The sequence below is a fragment of the Cricetulus griseus genome, chromosome 2, assembly GCF_003668045.3.
Source record: "Cricetulus griseus strain 17A/GY chromosome 2, alternate assembly CriGri-PICRH-1.0, whole genome shotgun sequence".
Classification (NCBI taxonomy): domain Eukaryota; kingdom Metazoa; phylum Chordata; class Mammalia; order Rodentia; family Cricetidae; genus Cricetulus; species Cricetulus griseus.
Window position 1 is genome coordinate 263,933,938 of NC_048595.1, and position 19,545 is coordinate 263,953,482.

Genomic DNA, 19,545 nt, shown 5'->3' on the forward strand with positions numbered 1-19,545 from the left:
AATAAACCAAGTCAACTGTTTCCTAGTCTTGAAACTATCCCCTTATAAAGACTAAAAGAAATCAGAGTACTGGAGTTGAACATTGAAATGACAAGCTGTTAATCAATGGTCCCCACAGCAGTGTGTGTTCATCCTAGGGTACAAATAAGATCATCGATTTGGGAACAGGAAGACGAGATGAAACATAACCTCTATTCTTAAATATCCCATGGTTAGAAGTTGAGCAGTGTCTTCTTTTAGCCTGGGTGTCATGTGGTGCTTGAGAGAACAGCAGCTGCTTCTGGGAAGCTCTGATGATGACACCTCATAATTGACTGCACTTTAATGCTTCAGGTCATTGGTTTGATCAATCACAACCCATCAGTTTGTTTGTTTTACACTGCATATATCCGCAAAGGGACCACACTGATTGGATTCCAGGAGGAAATAAAGGCTTTCAATCTTAGGCTAAAGTTGTAAAAATGCTTCTGGGATAGTTAATATTCGTGTTACTCGTTAAATTATGCATAATGAAAATGACATTTAAATTACAACATAATTTAAAACATGGCAAATGCTGAACAGTTGAGACAGCATTACATACGGTGTTGGGGCAATTGAACCCAGGAAGACATGCATGAGGAGCAACTGTTCTACAATTAAGCTACATCCCTAGCTCTATGTAAGTCTGATTTTTTTAAACACAACATAAGCAGGTCAAGCATTGAGCATTTTGTGAGACCCACCATCAGATGGCGCTCACGACTACGGAGGGCCTGAACCGCGCCAACAGGCACTGAAAGTGCCAGTTCTGGCACCAGGCAATCCTGCTATCAGGGTCAGGTCACTTTCCCAAGACTCAGATTTCCTCACCTGTGGTGTGTGGGGGGATGCGGAGAGGAGTAAGAGAGGACACGAGGACTTTTCATCCCTGACCGTCTTTCTACTACGATGGAGTTGGGACGCATCGAGAGCTACTCTGCAGCTCTCTCAGTGACTCGGAAGGAGCAGGTTGGGCAAGAGCTCCGGGGACTGTAGTAACGCGGGGGTGGGGGAGTCGGGGACAGAAGATCACTTTCGGTCCCCCCCACAGCGGCCTGCACGGAACAGGCGGCCCGGCAGAAACTTATTGATCACGTGGTCTCGTCATTACCCATTCACCCCCAGTCCCGAACGATATCACTTAAAAACACGTCAGACTTCCAGGAAGAAAAGGCGGCTCCTACAGAGCCCTAAGCGAGCGCCACAGCACAACAGAAGCTCTGCGGACGGTCGGGCTAAACCCAGGCCCAGGAGCGCGTTAGCGAACAGGTCACGTGGACCTCAGCCCGCCTCCCGGACCCGCAGGGGCCCGCCCCTCTACGTCACGTGGGCTGTCCCATTTTCGCCATGGCGGGTGAACTTCTCTCCTGCAGATGTGCGAAAAGACCCACCGTGTCGTTCACGGTCCTGTCGGGACGAGGAAGACCGCTTGCGGCGCCCGGACTGCTGTCCGCCCGAAGCAAGAGGGAGGCGGTCTCCTCCGGCCGCCGCTCCCCCCTGCGGGCTTCCTGGTGGTCTCGTCCGCCCCGCCCTCCGGGCTGCTCACGTGACGGCCGCGCGCTCCCGCGGGGCGGGCTTGTCGGGGGCGGCGCCGCAGGGGACGCTGGGCTGGACCGAGCTGGGTTCGCTGCAGCTTTCTCCCGGACGCCTGGGCTGAGGACGCGATGTCGGGTGTCTCCCGCAGACTGCTCTGGGCCGCCACCTGCCTGGCCGCGCTCTGCGTGGCGACAGTGCAGCAGCAGAACAGCACCGTAACCCCAACTCCCAACGTGACCGAGCCCTCGACCGTAACCAGCCAGCCCACCCCGACGACGCTCACGCCCACCACGCTGCCAGGTGGGCGCCCGCCACACGCGAGGACCCGGGGGGGACCCGCGCAACATGGCCGCTTGGCCCGACGGGACGGGCGGGGTGCGAAGGCTACGGGCGAACTAGGCCGCGGGGCTCATCCCGCTCGCCCGGCACTGCCCGCGGAGACGCCATCTCCAGGCGCGCTGCTCGGGACGGCGACGTGGCTCGCTTCCGCGGTGGCAGTTAGGAGTCGCCGGGCGAAGCGACGCGCCCCGAAGTCGGCAAGGAGCGCAAACTTTGGCTCCCGGGGCTGCCCTCCCCTCGAGGCTTCTCCGGAAGTTGAAAGTAGGGACCGGGGTCGGCGAGAAACTTAAGAGACGAATTGGTTGTCGCCGTCGTCCCCCCTCCCCCCGCTTGGCTCTAAGAAATTCAGCCTCCCGTAACTTCACATTAGCAGAGCGCTGTATCCGAGACGGGAGTGTGTAAGGGAGGTGAAACCCAGGGGGATCTGAAAGAGCAAGATAAACTGCTCTCCTGGGGCCCTGTGTTTTGAGAGTTGTGGAGTTAGGACGAAATTCAGCCTGTCCACTTCTCAAATTTCCGACCGAGGGACGTGCCTTTTGTTAAACTCTAGGGCTTGTTAGGGCTGATACAGATTGGCACAGGCCGTGACAACGCAAATGAGACAGAGAAGATAAATTTGAAGTAATGAGGTGAAAAGGCACGAGGTGTTTAAGTTGATTATTATGTACTTAATTTAGGTAAGAAGTAACTGCGATACTCAACTGAAGGATTGCTGAAGCGTAATGACTCGACATTGGCCTTTTTCTGGTGCTAATATTGTTCTAGTCCCTTTTAGCATTTAAGGAGATGTAATATGAATAAAACTGTGCATGTAATATCCGATTTATTGTTAGAGTCAGAAAGATGCTAGGGTAAAGTTCAAATATTTTTAAATGAGCAAAGTAAATTTCAAAACAAGTCTGGGAATTTCTATCACAGTTAAAGAGATAAAGCAAAATTATTTTGTCTTCCACTTACTTGACAATTTCTTCCCAGGATTGTAATGTGTGGGTTTTACATTTTGTTTTTAAGAGGAGCCTGGAAATACCAAGTTAATTGCCTTTGTGTAATTGAAATACCCGAGGAGGACTTAACTTGTATTTTCTGGAAATTATGGGATGAGCTGCAGTGTGGGAAATAGCATTCCCCATGCTACACCCATCATCGGGCAGACAAGATTGTGGATAGCAGGTCTTAAGACAAGGGTACTTTGTGATTGTCCGAATCCACCAGACTTGCCCCTGCTTCCAGTAAATGTAACTGTTAGGATGCAGTGATTCTGCGCATCTTTTGTTCAGACATGATGAAAGCAAAGGAGACTGCTGCGGGCATCTAGTTTCTGGAGAAGAAATAAAGTTAACCCTATTCTATAAGTCCACTTCTTTGTCCAGACTCAGAATTATATTTGGCCATCTGAGTTCTTGTTTCTGAACTGTTTGGTTTAGAGCAGTGGTTCTCAACCTTCCCTAATGCTTCGGCCCTTTAACTCTTTGTGTTGTGCTCTAACCATTAAAATTATTTTCGTTGCTACTTCATAACTGTATTTTTGCTACTGTTATGAATCTGACATGCAGATGGTCTTAGGTTGCACCCCTCTCCCAGGGGTTGAGAACCATGGGGTTTAGAGTGTTGACTCATACCTTGCTGACTTGTTAAATTATACATCTCTATACATGGATGGATGATGTCTCTCTGTCTCTCTCTGTCTCTCTGTCTCTCTCTGTCTCTCTCTCTGTCTCTCTCTCTCTCTCTCTCTCTCTCTCTCTCTCTCTCTCTCACACACACACACACACACACACACGCACACGCACGAGAATGTGGCCCCTTAAGATAACTGTGAATCACTGATGAACACTGACTCTGGGAAATTAACTTGATTTCAGAATGGCACCATCAGCATTAGATTTTCAAAAATGTACTCTTTATTACTTAAAACTTATTTTTCTCTGGCATTTGGAGGCAGCAATTTCTCTGTGTTGGTGTTATAATAGTGTTTCTCTTGATGTTTTGTCTTGAGAATTCCTGAATGTCTGGGTATCTTTTAGTCTTGGCTGATAATCACTTCCCAGTACTCAGTTTGACCACTAGCCTGTTTTCCAAAAGTTTACTTACCGTTTCATAGTTGATGATTGGAATTTTTAATCTGTTTTGCTTTTGAGACAGGGTCTCACTATGTCACCATGGCTGTCACAGAATTCTCTGTAGACCAAGCTTGCCTCGAACTCACAGAGATCTGCCCATTTTCCTCCTGGGTGCTGGGATTAAAGGCATGCAACAGTATGCCAGGCTTAAATAATTTTAAATATTTTTTTTATATTTGTGTGTGCATGTGCGTGAACACACACGCTTGCCACAGCACACAAGTGGAGGTCAGAAGACAGCATTGAAGAGTCAGTTTTCTCCTTCCATTTTGTGGGTTTAAGGCATTGAACTCAGGTCATCAACATTTATTCCCTGTACCATCTTGCTGGCCTATTGTTGAAATTTCTTAATAAATCAGCTTATAAACATTTCATTTCATGGAATTATTAGTTACTAAAACTAAATCTAACGCTTACTGTCCAAAAAAGATGTGGAACAAACTAAATGAAATATCAGTTCATTGACTTCATAATATCCCCCCAGAAACCTGTGAGAACCGCAACAGCTGTGTTTCCTGTGTGGATGTCACCATTAATAATACTACCTGCTTTTGGATTGAATGCAAAGAAGGTAAGAAACTTTGGAGTTACATGCCCTACTGTATATTCTTGAATATTTGAAAATCCTGTAGAATATTTAAGATGGTGTGCAGTGTTTATTTTCCAATACTTCCATAAAAGTACTAGTTGCTAAAGGAGAGATTTTAGATCTTCAGAGGGATTAAAGTGTGCTAGAATTAAGGTTGTGTCATTTTACTTTGGAAGTGGAGTGATTTGTCTTGGGAGGTGAACTGTAGAGACCTCGTGGAACATTGTTGACTGCTTCAATATGGAAGAGTCATAAGAAGGGAGAGTTGGTACTCGTGCTTTTATGAAGTTAAAGCTCGTTAACTTAGCAAACATTGGAAAGCTGTGAGCTAGATGGAAGCCTGTTGAAATGTAATATTTTTATTAGAATTATAATATTACAATGTGGATTACTCTGTTTTCTTAAGGTAAGGTGCTTGGAGCTTTCCATATCAGCAAAACAATCTGTTAAAGAACTTTCTCTTTTTTATTTGTTAGGATTTTTTTCGCATCCCTGGAGATACAGAAGCCGTAGTTTTGTTTTTTCAGTATAAATGGAGTTATGTGTTAAGCTCCTTTATCCAGTGAGTGTTAGTTCTATAAGTAGCATGTGAAATGAAGAGCACTCTAAACTATTGGGAGCTAACTGTGTGTAGTGCAGATATGTTAAGCTGTAAAGTGAAATTTGGTACTTAACTTTATAGTTAAGCTGTAAATTTATAAGGTGGATCCTCTCCCCCTCCCCCTGTGATCAATACATAGGAATTGTTGAGGTTTGGGGATTACATCCTGTTTTAAGACTCCAAGTCTGCCTATCCAGGGAAACTGTTTAGAAGTTGTGTACAACTAGAGGGTCTGCAGAAGGAACAGGACCCTCTCCTCACTATGTTGAAAGAACATGACCACATCTCCTTATCAGTCCCTGGTCTCTTGCTGGTTATCTGTTCAGTATACTCAAGTGCCTTTTAGATTTGTCTCTGAGACAATGGGGAAGGATTAGCAGTTTTTATTGCTCCAAACCTTGAGAGCCTTCTTCCTGAGACCTGGGGTCAGTCACAGGAGTACCAACCACATTTGGCTTGGTTTTGTTTTGTTTTGTAGTAGTAGTGTCCTAGAGCTTAGTAGCAAAGCCAGAGGTATAATGTAAGTTCATAATTACTCTGTCTCTCTCTTTCATAGCTAATCAGACGTATTGTTCAAGTGATTCCTTGAGCAACTGTACTGTGGTGAACAGGACTAACTCCTGTTCTGGTAAGTTTTCACTTCAGCAGCTAGTAATGTGACCACATGGGTGGGTAGTAAGGTCACTGTCACACTCTGACCATGCTAATGTTTAGACATCATTAGCCTGTTCCTGTTGATTAGAAGGATACTAATCTAGTTTAAATCTTGGTTTCATGATTCAGCTATAAGTCTTTCATTTCCTACACTAATATTTAGCTCCTCCCTTCAAGTGTTATAAGTAAATAAATTTCTGTACTCATCTTCTGTATTTGAGGAATTGGATTATTCTTTGGCTTTTACTCTTTACCCTGAAAAAAATCCTAGTTGAAACAGCTGGTCTTTCTCTCTACCCTCAGCCCTTTCTCCTTCTATCTTCATATTGCTCATTCTGAGCTTGAGCATCAATTCAAACTCCAGTTTCTCCTGCCTCTGCTTCCCAAGTACTGGAATTACAGGAATAAGCCACCATGCCCAGATAGCTAATGGTTGTTTTTCTGCTGTTACTATAAGTTAATGGGGGAAATCAAATTCCAATTTGGCATATAGATTATTGAATAAAACATTTTTGTAGAAAGTAACCATTGATGACTACTCTTGGCTGTTTAATTTTGATAGGGCTTACTCCATCCCACTGTAAACTTAACAGGTTTGACTAATATTAGGTTAACATTTTTTATTTGAATTAGAAACAAGATTGTTGTGCATGACAATCCCAGTTCCCTTCTCCCTCCCATCCTCCCCTACCACCTACCCCCCAACTAAAACCCTATCTATCACATATCCTTTCTGCTCCCACTGGATGGTGAGGCCTTCCATAGGATGTCATCAGAGTCAATATTAGGTTAGAATGGATAATACTGGCTAAATCATACAAGCAAGAGATTCAGCCTTTCTTAAAAATAGTTTAAACCTTACTGTCTAATGTTCCAGCCTTCACATTGATTTTTTTTTTTTCCTGCCCATAAGAAGGAAAAGAGAAAACATAAGGCCTGTATCCACATAGACATTTGTTAAAAGCTGTGTGTGGCTAATTAACTGTGAGAAAAGCTAAGAAATGTCTTTGGTGGAAGTGAGATGCCACTGAAAATTGATGGTTTCATTTCTAAAGAAGGGGAAACTAGTGTTGGGTGTGAGTAACTGTCTCTTCCAGGGGTCTTGTTAAACTATAAGTAGTATTCCCAGATTGGGAAACTCTTGCTATAAGCTTTAGACAACTTAAATGTGTCTCTCTTTTTCAGTAGTGCCTACTGTCACTCCAGTGCCAACCAACTCTACAGGTAATACAAGATGATTTTTTTCTTCTTCCTTGTTCTTTGAGGATTGTTAAGCCCTCTTGATAGCTTACTAGCTAAGAGATACTGATGTAGTTTTAAAGATTAGGGACGACTTATTTAGTCATGGACCATAACAGTGGTGTAAACGTGTATCCTTTGTGATGATGCATATAACTCTGGACTATATATATAACTCTGTTTTTAGTGAGTCTCAATAGGTTTACTTTGTTGGTACATTGACCCTTGGACTCCCTTCTGTGAGTGTTTTATAAATCTTAGAAAACACAGAAGCACATGAGAAATTACAATTCCCATCATTGGGCAGTATGCCAGAATGTTTTCAGAAATTAATTTCCTCAAGTCTTTTCTATGTGTATAACTTAACTACTTTTTATGGGGGGGGGGAAAGGATACTAATTAGATGTGTTTGTGTTTGTTTTTTTTCCCCCCTCTTACTATAAGCTGGTGGTATATTTCACTCATTATACCTTCGATTGGACAATTAGTTGATAAAATGAGAACTTTAAGGAACAGTGTCTATTCCAGGACAAGTACTAGGCCAGATGATGGCAGAGTATGGACAGAAAGTAGCCTATAGTTTTGTTGCTGTCAGAAAGATGGATGAATAAAGTCAGCGTTGTATATTGGGAATTTGTAGGTAGGTGTGTGTTGAAGTAGATGAAGGTAGGACAACCTGTGGGAGATAATGACATGACACTGAGAAATAAGGAGAAACATGCCAGATGAAGCAGGGTGGTTCACACATGTGGAGGAGATGTTTAGTATTTTATACTGGGAGACAATAAGCTTAGTGAACTTGACAGATCAAAAGCAAAACTGAGAAACTCTTCCATATGTCTTGCTTCTGAGATTTAGATGGTATGTAAACATGTATGTCCTCATAGGAGCAGACTTGTATTTTAATAAATGTATTACTATGGCCTATGCAGAGTAAAAGACCAAAGTAGAATCAGCTACAGTAGAAATGTTGATGCCACAGGAACCTGCAGATGCTACCAGGTTTATCTTAATGAACTGTTAGTGCACAGCTTCTGTACTTGTTAGAGACCATTGACTGAGAAAATGGTGAACCTGGGATATGGACAGACAGAAGAAATTTCCCAAATTGTTGTGGCCTTGGTTTAATCTTCTTCGATATTCTTAATGTATTTTCTACTTGCGCACTTTACACTGCGTTCATGAGCCATGAGTCCTATTTATCCATTTGTGGTTCTGAAAAGTGGAAGAATGCTAGGCTTGCCTTAGGATATTTATCAATTCACTGGAACCTTACCTCTTTCCATGGCTAGTGCATTTCTTTCCAGTGCAGTTAATTGAGTAGCCTTTTCTCAATGCAAATAGTGACCAAATTATGTAAGAGGAAGTGGGAAATGTTAATGATGCATTAATTGGAAGACAAAGGGATTAAGCATTTAGTGGAGTTTTAGGTTGTTACTAGAAGTGATGTTACTCTGGGTGTGGTGGTGTCCTTGCTGGTTACCAGTAGTTTTTTATAATTTAGGGGTTTTGTTTAATGAAAAGGACATACAGGTCAGGAGGTATAGTCACTAAAGTAATGCCTCATTTTGAAAATATTGTCAGCATACTATTTTCAGACATAAAGTTGTTAAAATGTTTTACCTATTAACAAAAAAATTAATTTTTACTATTCTTTAAGAGTGGATAGTGAGCTGGGTGTTGATGCCGCATGCTTTTGATCCCAGCACTTGGGAGGCAAAGGTAGGCGGAGCTCTGTGAGTTCGAGGCCAGCCTGTTCTACAAGAGCTAGTTCCAGGATAGACTCCAAAGCAATACAGAGAAATCCTGTCTCGAGAATCCAAAAAAAAAAAGTGGATAATGAGAATGTTTTTAACCATAATATCAAACAAAACTATTTTCTTTTCTTCCCCCCCCCTTTTTTTTTTTTGAGACAGGGTTTATGTAGCTTTGGCTCTCCTGGAACTTAATTTGTAGACCAGGCTGGCATCAAACTCACAGAGATCCACCTGCCTCTTCCTCCTGAGTGCTGGAACTAAAGGCATGTGCCATTACTACCCAGCTAAAACTAATATTTTTTTTTAAGATTTTATTTATTTTGTATATTCTTCTGCCTACATGCCAGCAAAAGTCACCAGATCTCATTTAAAGTGGTTGTGAGCCACCATGTGGTTGCTGGGAATTAAACTCAGGACCTCTGGAAGAATAGTCAGTAGTGCTCTTAACCTCTGAGCCATCTCTCCAGCCCTAAAATTAATATCTTAAGATTGAAAAGAAGTTAATACATATTTACTTTGTAAAGTTCATTTTGTCATATCCTGACTGTTGTTTGGTTACACAGGAGGTATATGTTGTGAGACTTCTTTGGACCACCAGCTCCCAAATAATGACACAGTGACTTATTATTATGAATGCTTGGCCTTAGCTTAGGCTTGTCCAAACTAGCTCTTATAAGTTAAATTAACCCGTTTATATTAATACACATTCTGCCACATGGCTTGTTATCTCTGCTTAGTGTGATGCATCCCATTTCCATGTCTGGCTGGCAAATCCCGCCTCTCTTCTTCCCAGAGTTTCTGTCTTTTCCTTAAAGTGTTACCTATCCTCTCCTGCTTAGCTATTGGTAGTTCTGCTCTTTGTTAAACCAATCAGAAGGTGCGTAGAGACACATCTTCATAGTGTACAAAAAATGGTAAGAGGTATACTTAAAACTACAAAAGGAAGTAAGTCTAGAATAATCATGCCTCCTAATGTAGGAGTTGTGTCTGTTACTTCCCTTTACGATAAGTGAGATAAAAGAGGGAGGCAAATTGTCCATAGGGTTCAGGGGTGTGTTTGTGTGTTTCCCAGTTTTATTTTTTTAATTAAAATGCAATTATTTCCCCCTTCTCTCTTCTCCCTTCAGCCCTCCCATGCCCCCTTAGCTCCCTCAAATGTCTCCCTCCCTCTCTGCCCCCCCTCATGTGTGTGTGTGTGTGTGTGTGTGTGTGTGTGTGTGTGTGTGTGTATGTGTGTATGTGTGTATGTGTGTATGTGTGTATGTGTATGCATGCATGCATCTTGCTGGGTTCATTTAGTGTTGTTTATATGTATCTGATTTCAGGATTGGCCAATTAGTATTGGATAACCAATTAGGGGATAACTAGGAAGCTTAATGCTGGGGAAAAGAGGGATGGAGTGGGCCAAATGGAGTAGATATCAGAGGACAACTTTGGAATCAGTTTTCTCCTTCCTCCCTTACCTAGGTTCAGGGGAGTGAAGTCTGGTCAGCAGGTTTGCATAGCAAAGTGTAGCTGGCTATCTTATTAGCCTCATATCAATCTTAATAGAAGTTTTACCATTCTTCTATGAGAATGAGAATACCTTAGCTTCTTAGGATTCTGTTAACTTTGGGGTGCTAACAATGTCTTTTTCGGAGTCCTGATGTGTATACCTTTACCCTAGTGACATTTGTTTTAAAGCCCAATGGTGGTGTATAATTATTGTTGAAGCACAGAACTTTATAGTAGAACTTGGGAACTGACAATATGGCTTATGAGATAAAGGCACTTGCCCCCAGGCCTGGTGACCTGAGTTTAATTTCTGAGACCCACATGGCAGAAGGAGAAAACCAACCCTTATAGGTTGACTTCTACACTTGTGCCATGTCATCTGTGCACCCATCCATATATATACAGACACGGTTTATACTGTAATTTTTAAAATTTTGTTAATTTGGGTTTCTTTTGAGACAGTATCTTACTGTATAGTACACTGGTACAAGTATTCTTTGAGACTACACTCGGTGGTGTGCACTGTTCATAGTTCCTATGGTCAAGAGCTTCATTTTCAGAGGTCATTTTATGTTTAGATGGTACTTTAGCCTCTTACAGATTGGCAGGTAGACTGTGTCATCCAAATAGGGCTGCTCTAGCCTGGGTGCTAGTGTTAATGAATGAGGTTTTATTGGAACCCAGCCATGCTTGCTCACCTACTTGACCTTGAGTGCTTTTGCATTGCAAAGTGTAATACCCAACTCTGCCCCTTTAAAGATAAGCAAAACATTGTACATACAATGTACTCAATTGTGTATTTCAGTTATATACACAATTTGTCATAGGAGCAAGAGTGTTCATAAAGAATGAACCTGTAGCTCCCCTCCCTAAATATACCTGTCCTTCTTAGTCTCTGTGCAGTCTTTGTCTAGATGTGTCTGTTTCTTGCATATATACATAGATTTTATCATAAAAATAAGTTTATACTGGTTGTCAGATTATATGTAATGCTTGTATTGGGTCATTAACTAAATTTGGCTCTGTTCTCCAAAAAATTAAAAGCATTGTTTTTTAAAACTACACATTGGATAATTGGGAAGTTAGAAATTTAAGGTTTCTAAATACATTTTGTTTTCATTCCAGCTAAACCCACAATTCGGCCTTCGTCTCCTACACCTACTTCCTCAGTTGTCACATCAGGTAATTGGGTTTTATAAATTATCAGAGTCTGTCACCAAGGTGCAGTGTAGTCTTGGATACCTATGGGCTGACTCAGCCCTGACTTCGAGAGCCAGGGCAGTGGTTAGCTCCTAACGATCTGCCAAGGGTCCTTTTCTAGTCTTGAGGTGGTCATGTTTGGCCTGGCCCTTTAGATTTAATGAGTGTTTTCTCTAAAACCTTTCTATAAGCCTTACATGTGAAATCAGATTTGGGGCTACCAGTTACTTAGAAGGTGTGATGCCATCATGGTTTTGGCGAAGGTAAGATTATTGTTTTTAGTTAGACAAATCTGAAGAGCCAAGGTTTGTACTTCTATTCTTCTTCAGTGGTATCCCTTTCTTAGACTTGCTTGGATCCGAGGGCTCTTTCCGACCTTGTGACTGCTGTGGCTTCCTACTTGTGCAGCTTTGCCATTGCAGTGAGGCCACTCTGTTTTCACACATTACAAAAATAAAAGGGTGGAGAACACTAGGAGTGAGTTCTTTTTCTTTTGAAGGTTTTAGTGCTGAGAACTTAATTCTGTGCTAGCCGAGCTCCACTCTTGGCTAATGTTAAAGTTGGTTAGCTTACCAGAGCCTGCAGTTGATGCTCTCCCCAAGAATACATTAGGATCTCATTTGACAGTGAAGTACCCTTTATTTTGATGATGTTACATAGTCATAGCCTTTTTGTTCCTCTTGAAGCATTTTATTTCCTTAATAATTATAGATTTCTTCTGACTTGCTAATACTTTTTCATAATACAGAATTGACAGAACTTATAGATTCTTAATGAGTATTTTGTTTGTAGAAATTCTAGTTTTCAAATTTGTTTTCCTTATGGCTTTGTAATGCTTTCTCATAATGCAAATTAACTAGCAGAGTACTATTATATTTCCAAATATGTGCTATTTTCTTTGTTGTAATTATAGATTGTTACTTATATTTTTATTTGTTTGATTGCTTTTTTTGTTTTGTTTTTTGAGATGGTTTCTCTCTGTAACAGTCCTAACTGTCCTGGAACTAGCTCTATAGACCAGGCTGGCCTTGAAATTCACCTGCCTCTGCCTCCCAAGTGCTGGGATTAAAGGTGTGCATCACCACTGCTCAGCCTATTAGTTACTTGAAAAATAGCAACTGAATTTTTATATTCATCATCTAGCTAGTAAAACCCGAAAGTTTTAACAAATACTTATTTTAGCAGTTAACCAAAATAGATTAACAAAATTATTGCATGTTTTAGAAGCACTTAATAAATTGTAAGGGTACAGTTTATATGCCAGAAAACTCTTACCTGTTTTCATATTTGAAAACTTCTAGCAATATTGCCAATATGCTATCCTGGACAGAGGAAAAAAAATGGGATTTTTCCTTAAATGAGGATAAATTCTAGTTATAAAGCCTTGATGTGGAAAGACCTTCTTAATGCCCGAGTGGGTCTGAAAACTATAAATACCATGACACTTACTAAGGATTCTTTGTTTGTTATCATAGCAGGTACAACCAATACCACCCTGACCCCAACCTCACAACCTGAGCGGAAGTCGACTTTCGACGCAGCCAGCTTCATTGGAGGAATTGTCCTTGTCTTGGGCGTGCAGGCTGTAATTTTCTTTCTCTATAAATTCTGCAAATCTAAAGAACGAAACTACCACACTCTGTAAACAGACCCGTTAAATGAATGCGGACTGGCAGTTAATGTGTAATTCACTGAAACCAAAATATTATCTTTCATGATGTCCCACATGGAAGTCACTGTTCCAGGACCTTTACATTTCCAAAGGATGCATACAGGATATTGTGGAGCATCGTCCTTGAAGGAAAGTCAGTTAAACCATTTTGCTCAACAGGAATATTTAAAAAATATTCTGCATGAATCCATGTGGCTGTCTTTTGTTTAAAGTGGCTGCTGCTGTGAGATTGTTTTTTTCTTTGACATGCCAAATGTAACTTTCTGTAAGTTGTGGAAAGTGGTATCCTGTGCAGGCAACCTCTGACTGGCAGTTTAAATGTGGCCATTTAAAAACCTAAAGGTTGTGTTCTTTTCCTCCTAATTCCAGGTATGACTTAGTGGCCAGAATTGAGAAGAGTGCCAAATGGGCACCAGTCAGGTAGACTGAGGGCTTGACTTCAAAAGTAGACTAAATTCACTTAGTACTAAGCTACCTTTAGAGTGTTGTGCTTGATGAGTAATAGTTTATACATTAGAAATAAGATGCCGTTCAGGGAATCACATTCCAGATTTAGAGAAAGGGAAGTTGCAAACCATTACCGTGTAACAGGTTTTGTTCATACTCATAAAGCACCGTGTTAAGAAAACAGAACAGTGCCTTAAGACAGACTGAGATGGTGGCAGGACAAAAATATGTTCATGTTGTGGAAGGTCAAGCTTGGTCTGAGAATGTAATTGTTGATGTGAGCAGCAGTGAACCTGCTTGTAGATAACATACTGTTAATATTTAATTTAAACATTGATTTCTCCAGAGCTGAGAAATAGAAGTTAAAGAATAATTCTAAGCTGAAAGGCTTCCTGTATCAAACCATCTAACATTTTTCATAGGGCTGTTGAATAGACATAAAATTGATTTGATTATCTTTCCCTCTGTACACAGAGTATCCAAATATTACTGTACCTTAAGGATTCCTACGAGGTTTCCCTGAAAAGTAACTTTTCATGAGGCAGGAAGGAAGTAGTTGTAGAATCATTTTCTAGTTGTTAAAATGAGACAATCACTTTGTTTTCTAACAGATGTGACCGGTGTAACTTAAAACCCTGAGGTTTGGGGGGAGATTGCAGTAGGTTTCTAATGATGATGCCCTGGCTGATAGGCTGTTCTCTCTCTTTTATTTTTTGGTCTTTAATCCTTTTCTTCCTCCTTGGTTTCAGTTCCCACTGAAGTGCTGTAATCATGCATACTTTTATTTCTTTAGCTTTAGGGAAAGCATAATTTGTTTAGTTTTAGAGTTCCTGCTTCCTTGTCTCTCACACATGGACTAGTCCAAGAGGCTCTAATTGGAAATGGGCTTTTGGTTTCCTGTGTCATTTAAGGTTTTGTGTTAGTTTCTTTAGAGTAGCAGAGTTTAGCACCTGGTTTCCAATGTTTTATAGTAGGAAATGACAGACGGCGTTTGGTTCATTTCATAAAGTGAAACTCCCTGTACTCTTAAAATGAAGTTTCTGTTTCTTTGTCACTTGCTGGTCCAGCTCAAGTTTGTTTTACTTGCACATTTGTGCGTACGCCTAATGTTTCAAGTGCCTTACTTGTTTAAAATCTCTGGCTTCAAAGGGTTTTTGGGAAAGATAGGTTTACCTCATAGTTTTGTTTCCATTATAATATTCTAGGTACCTCACAAAATTTATTACAGTGCTGTGGCTGTTAGTTTTAAGTAAGTGCTAAAGTTCTTTTGAAAATACACAGAATTTCCATTCCTTACAAGGTGGTAAAATTGGTATAATTGTCATTTTCCTCTATGTGATGTCTTTGCCCCATATAAATGTCAGCACATGTAGCAAGTTCTGTGAGAATGTAAATTAATTTGAAGCTCCTGTGGTTTTGAGCATTGCTCTAACATGGTAGGAAGTTAGTGACATTTTGCAAGTCTCTCCATAAGCTCTGCTACAGAATTCACAGCTGCCCTCACTCTTCCCATCTTCGTTTAGCAAGGTAGTATTTTGAACCATTAATGATTTTTGGGTTTTCCTTTTAATCCAGAAGGTATATAGAAACCTTTTCAGAGTTTTCATCTGATTTGTCCTGAAGATCTAGTTCTATCAAATACCTTATTTTACCTTTCCTGTACTTGCTGCACAAGCAGACACTGCTGTACTTAGAAATTTCTATTTGAGTTCAATAAAAACTACAAAACTAATCTGTTTGTGTACCAAACTGATTTAAAATAAATACATGTTTATTGAATTAGTCTCTTTATTGATCAAAATTGTCACATTATGGTTATAAAATTCAACACTGTTGTATTTGCCTTACTTGTCCATTTGAAGCTGGGTTGTTACTGTTTCTGTTGTTCTGTGTAAGCTAAGGGTTATGAATTAGTAGAGAACAGAACCTTAGAAATGGTAGCTGGGCAGAGGAGGGAGGGGACACACCCCAGACTCACCTTAACCAAGAGTGAATGAGAGAGTTTTTTTTTGGGGGGGGGGTCAGAGAGGATGACTTGTGGAGTCAGTTTCACCTTTGTGGTTCCAGGGACTGAGCCATCTTGCTAGCCACATCCTGCCCTGAAGAGTGCATGTGAAATGAAACTTGGCTTCTGTTTAGAGTGTCGAGTTGCATGCTGCCCTAGGAACTCTGGTTCTGTTGGAACTGGTGTAGAAGCTTCTATAGTTGATCAATTGGCATTACACTAAGGTTCTTCACTACTCCCTGAAAGTCTGATATAAAATAGATTTAGTGATTTGCCTTAGAAATGAGGCCTTCAGTTCCATGTTAGCCTTATCATTTGGTAATTACATAAAAACTTTATAGCAGGCTTAATGTCCTAAAACATTGAGATTAAATAATAAGGATGATGAAACTGGTTTTGTGTGTTTTTCCCATTACCTATGCATGTGTATTAGCACTTTTTTGTTTGTTTTGTTTTTCAAGACAAGGTTTCTCTGACTTTGGAGGCTGTCCTGGAACTAGCTCTTGTAGACCAGGCTGGTCTCGAACTCACAGAGATCCACCTGCCTCTGCCACCACCTGGCCGTGTATTAGCACTTTTAAGTTCAGTAATGTTTGAGTTTTTGTTAATGTAGCTGTTGATAAATCCAGCTTTTGTATATCTTACCTGCTAATTTGTATTTTTTTCTCAAAATACAAATGCAAAAACCATTGTCTTTATTATAGATGATTTGTAGTAAATCATTTTCTTTTTTAAGAAAGTTGAATATGGACTCCAAAGTTGCTTTTTTTTTTTTTTTTTTTTTTTTTTTTTGGTCATACATACTTGTTAAATTTTGGTCCATTGTCTTCTCACTTGTAAAGGACAGCAAACACAAGTCTGTTAGCTGGTTGGTTCTGTACATGTTTTCTACTTTCTGTTGGTTTTGAGCAAATTGGTGTGGACTGTGTTACAGTTTTCCTTGTTTCTTGTGTTTGGAGATCTATTGAGCTATTTGGCTCTGTGGTTTTCATATTTGGGAGATTTCCAGCCTTTGGTGAGGGTCCATATCCTCTGCCTTGATAGAGATACTAGTTTCATACAGGTTGCTAGAGTTGATTCACAGCCCTTTGTGTTTTCTACTAGAGTAATTAAAGTTGCCCTTAATTAAGTTCAATACCATTTTCTGTGTGGTTTCCCTACATAGCGGGTTGTTTGTGTAGCTTTTCTGTGGTTTTTCTAATTAGAGTAATTTTTTAATGTCTGCATAGCATGCTAATGGGTCACTTTCTGTTGATTTTTTTCTACCCATGTATGGGTTGTGGTTTCTGGTTTTGATGCATGCTTTGTAAATTTTTATTGGATGCCAGATGTAAGTTGGGAGGTACAAGATGTTTTTATAATTGTTCTTATGAAGCACGTTAGGTTTCACTTCAGCTCTCTCTGCTCTACGGCCATGGGAACTTCAGACACTTTCCTTCATGTCCTAATTTTCATCTCTGCCTTCAACTATGCAAGTTCTGATTCCTGCCTGGGCTCCCCAGAATTAAAGACAGAAGGTTGGATCTTGTTTTGTCATTACCTAATGTATGCAAATGCCACAGCTGTCATCTTAAGGGAATGTTTATTTTGGAGCCATTTGGAGTGACCATGGCCTGGAAACACAGATTTAGGTTAGCCCAAGTTCCATGACCTAACGTTTAAAATTCAACAGTGGACACATCAGAGAGGTGGTTACAGTGAGATGGGAGAAGCTTTTCTATAGGCCCAAGGTGCTATTTGATGACATTCTTAGCTTTTGGGTTGGTGGAAGGTAGTGGTCTGGTAAGTTAATATATATCAAAAGGTTTATTATATTAGTCATGGGATCTTTCGACATGAGTGGGCTCAAAATGGCTGTTCCAGAGGATTAGAACTGACCCAAGATAGGTAATTGGCCTCAGGACCTGCAATGTTCTGGTCTCCATAGTATTCAGTCACTACAGTCACTACATATACAGAACCTTTATGGGGGTTCTCTTTACACAGAAAACCACTCATACATTTTGTTTACTTTCTTGGTTTTCTGTTAATAAATCTATTCTTTGTTTTGATGAAAGGGAAAAGTTCAAAATAGAGCCACGTGTTCTCTTATCTGACCACTCAGGGGTAGAGGCAGTGGATCAGCATTTCAAGCCAGCCTCTATCCAGTGACTTTAGTAGCCTGGAGGACAAGAGATCCTGTCTCGAAAGAAAGAGAATTATGTTTTGGCTCAGCTGTTGAGGCAATACATAAATGCAGGTGTATTAATTTTCTTACTGCTATGAACAAATAACTGACAAAGCACCTTGGAAGTTTGTTCTGGTTCGCACCTTGGGATAGTAGAGTAGGCGTGGCAGCAGGAACTGTTACCAGTAGATCAGAAAACAGAGAAGGAATACAGGAACACATTAGATTTTCCTCCTTTGGGGGAGTGGTGGGAAGGTGGCAGGTTTGAGACAGGATCTTACTTTGTAGTTCTGTCATGAAATTCAGATCTGCCTGCTTCTGCCTCTCGAGCACTGGGATTAAATGATGGTGTGAGCCACCATTTCTGGCTCATGCTCCTTTTTCAAAATACTTTTAAGTACATCTTCCCTCCTTAATTTCTTTGGAACCTCCTTAAGACTCTTGGGCAATGCCATTCTCTTAGGTAATTCTGAAGTCCAGTCATGTTAACAAAGTTAATCGTCACAACTACTTGTCAATAAAACATTATATCCCATCCTTGACCCTCATAAAACTCATGGGTATCCCAAAAAGTAAGATGAATTCAGCCCAACTTCAAATGTCCTATGGTCTTAACAGTATGACCACTTCCATTTTATAGTCTGTTCTCAGACTCAAGGCAGTCTTTGATTAGGAACCCTATAAAATCAAAACACGATACATCTAATACGCACTGGCACAGTAAACCCTGAAGTTCCAAAAGGGATGAATGGGAGGATAGCAAGGATAGACTTGACCAAAGCAAGACAAACAGCAGGGAAAGACTGCAGTTCCATGATCAGTATCCGGAGCGTCTCATAACATCTGGGCTCCAGTAGCTCTACCTCCAGTTATGGCAACTGCAATACACAAAGCCTCCTGGCCCATCTCCACTCCATCCCTGTAGCTTTCTTTGATGCATGTCTTGGCATCTTGTGCAGTGAGACTTTCTGGGGAGATGTGAACAATGGTCTTTTCACCCCAGATGGTGTACTGACTCACAATTTCTGCCATCCTAGAGCCCTGAGTGATGTGCAGACAGTTCACATATTGGAGAGCCTCCCTTCTCAACAGGCTACTGCTTGGGAGGGGGTCAGGTGATGTGTGTGAATTCTGTAAGTTTCAGGAATTCAGGCTTGAGTTATTTCCTGTTTCCTGGGAGCCTCCCTCTAGGACAGTGGTTCTCAACCTTCCCTAATGCTTCGACCCTTTAGTACAATTCCTCATGTTGTGGTGATTCCCAACCATTCAAATTATTTCCATTGCTACTTCATAACTAATTTAGCTACTGTTGTTAATTATAAATATGATACTCAGAATATCTAATATGCAACCCCTGTGAAAGGGTTATTCAACTTCCAAATGGGTCATGACACACAGGTTGAGAACTGATGCTCTAGTATAAAACAGATCAAGCTGGAACTTCTTGTGTCTTAGGGAGGCTCATTCCACTGTGGAATGTTTTAATTTAGGAAATTACTGGGTATCTCCAATATCATGGAGTCTTGTGCTACATAGCTTTAACTGTCAGCTTCACACAAACTAGTCACCTGAGAAGGGGGTCTCAATTGAGAATTGCCCAGATCAGACTGGCCCGTAGGCATATCTGTGGGAGTTTGTCTTGTCAGTTGATGTAGGCGGTCCCAGCCCACTGTGGGCAATACCATTCGCTGGACAGATGGTTCT

General features: G+C 40.9%; 1 protein-coding gene across 2 annotated transcripts; it reads left to right on the forward strand.

Moving 5' to 3' along the window:
* Positions 1–1,603: 1,603 nt before the first annotated feature.
* Positions 1,604–15,448, forward strand: Cd164 (CD164 molecule). 2 transcript variants are annotated; one of them, XM_027402212.2, is made up of 6 exons: positions 1,604–1,857; positions 4,501–4,587; positions 5,763–5,834; positions 7,049–7,084; positions 11,476–11,532; positions 13,026–15,448. In XM_027402212.2, the coding sequence occupies exons 1-6, from the start codon at positions 1,686–1,688 to the stop codon at positions 13,193–13,195; spliced, it is 594 nt and encodes a 197-aa protein (XP_027258013.1). In that variant the 5' UTR covers positions 1,604–1,685; the 3' UTR covers positions 13,196–15,448. The 2 variants fall into 2 exon arrangements, with proteins under 2 accessions (XP_027258013.1, XP_027258012.1); XM_027402211.2 differs by having other exon boundaries at positions 1,606–1,857; positions 7,046–7,084; positions 13,026–15,401.
* Positions 15,449–19,545: the final 4,097 nt, after the last annotated feature.

Bases quoted from the DNA above. Each gene is read 5' to 3' on its own strand.
- Cd164 (XM_027402211.2), top strand. From the start codon at position 1,686: ATGTCGGGTGTCTCCCGCAGACTGCTCTGGGCCGCCACCTGCCTGGCC. The intron at 5,835-7,045 runs GTAAGTTTTCAC...TCTCTTTTTCAG, and splicing joins CAGGACTAACTCCTGTTCTG to TAGTGCCTACTGTCACTCCA. The intron at 11,533-13,025 runs GTAATTGGGTTT...TTGTTATCATAG, and splicing joins TTCCTCAGTTGTCACATCAG to CAGGTACAACCAATACCACC.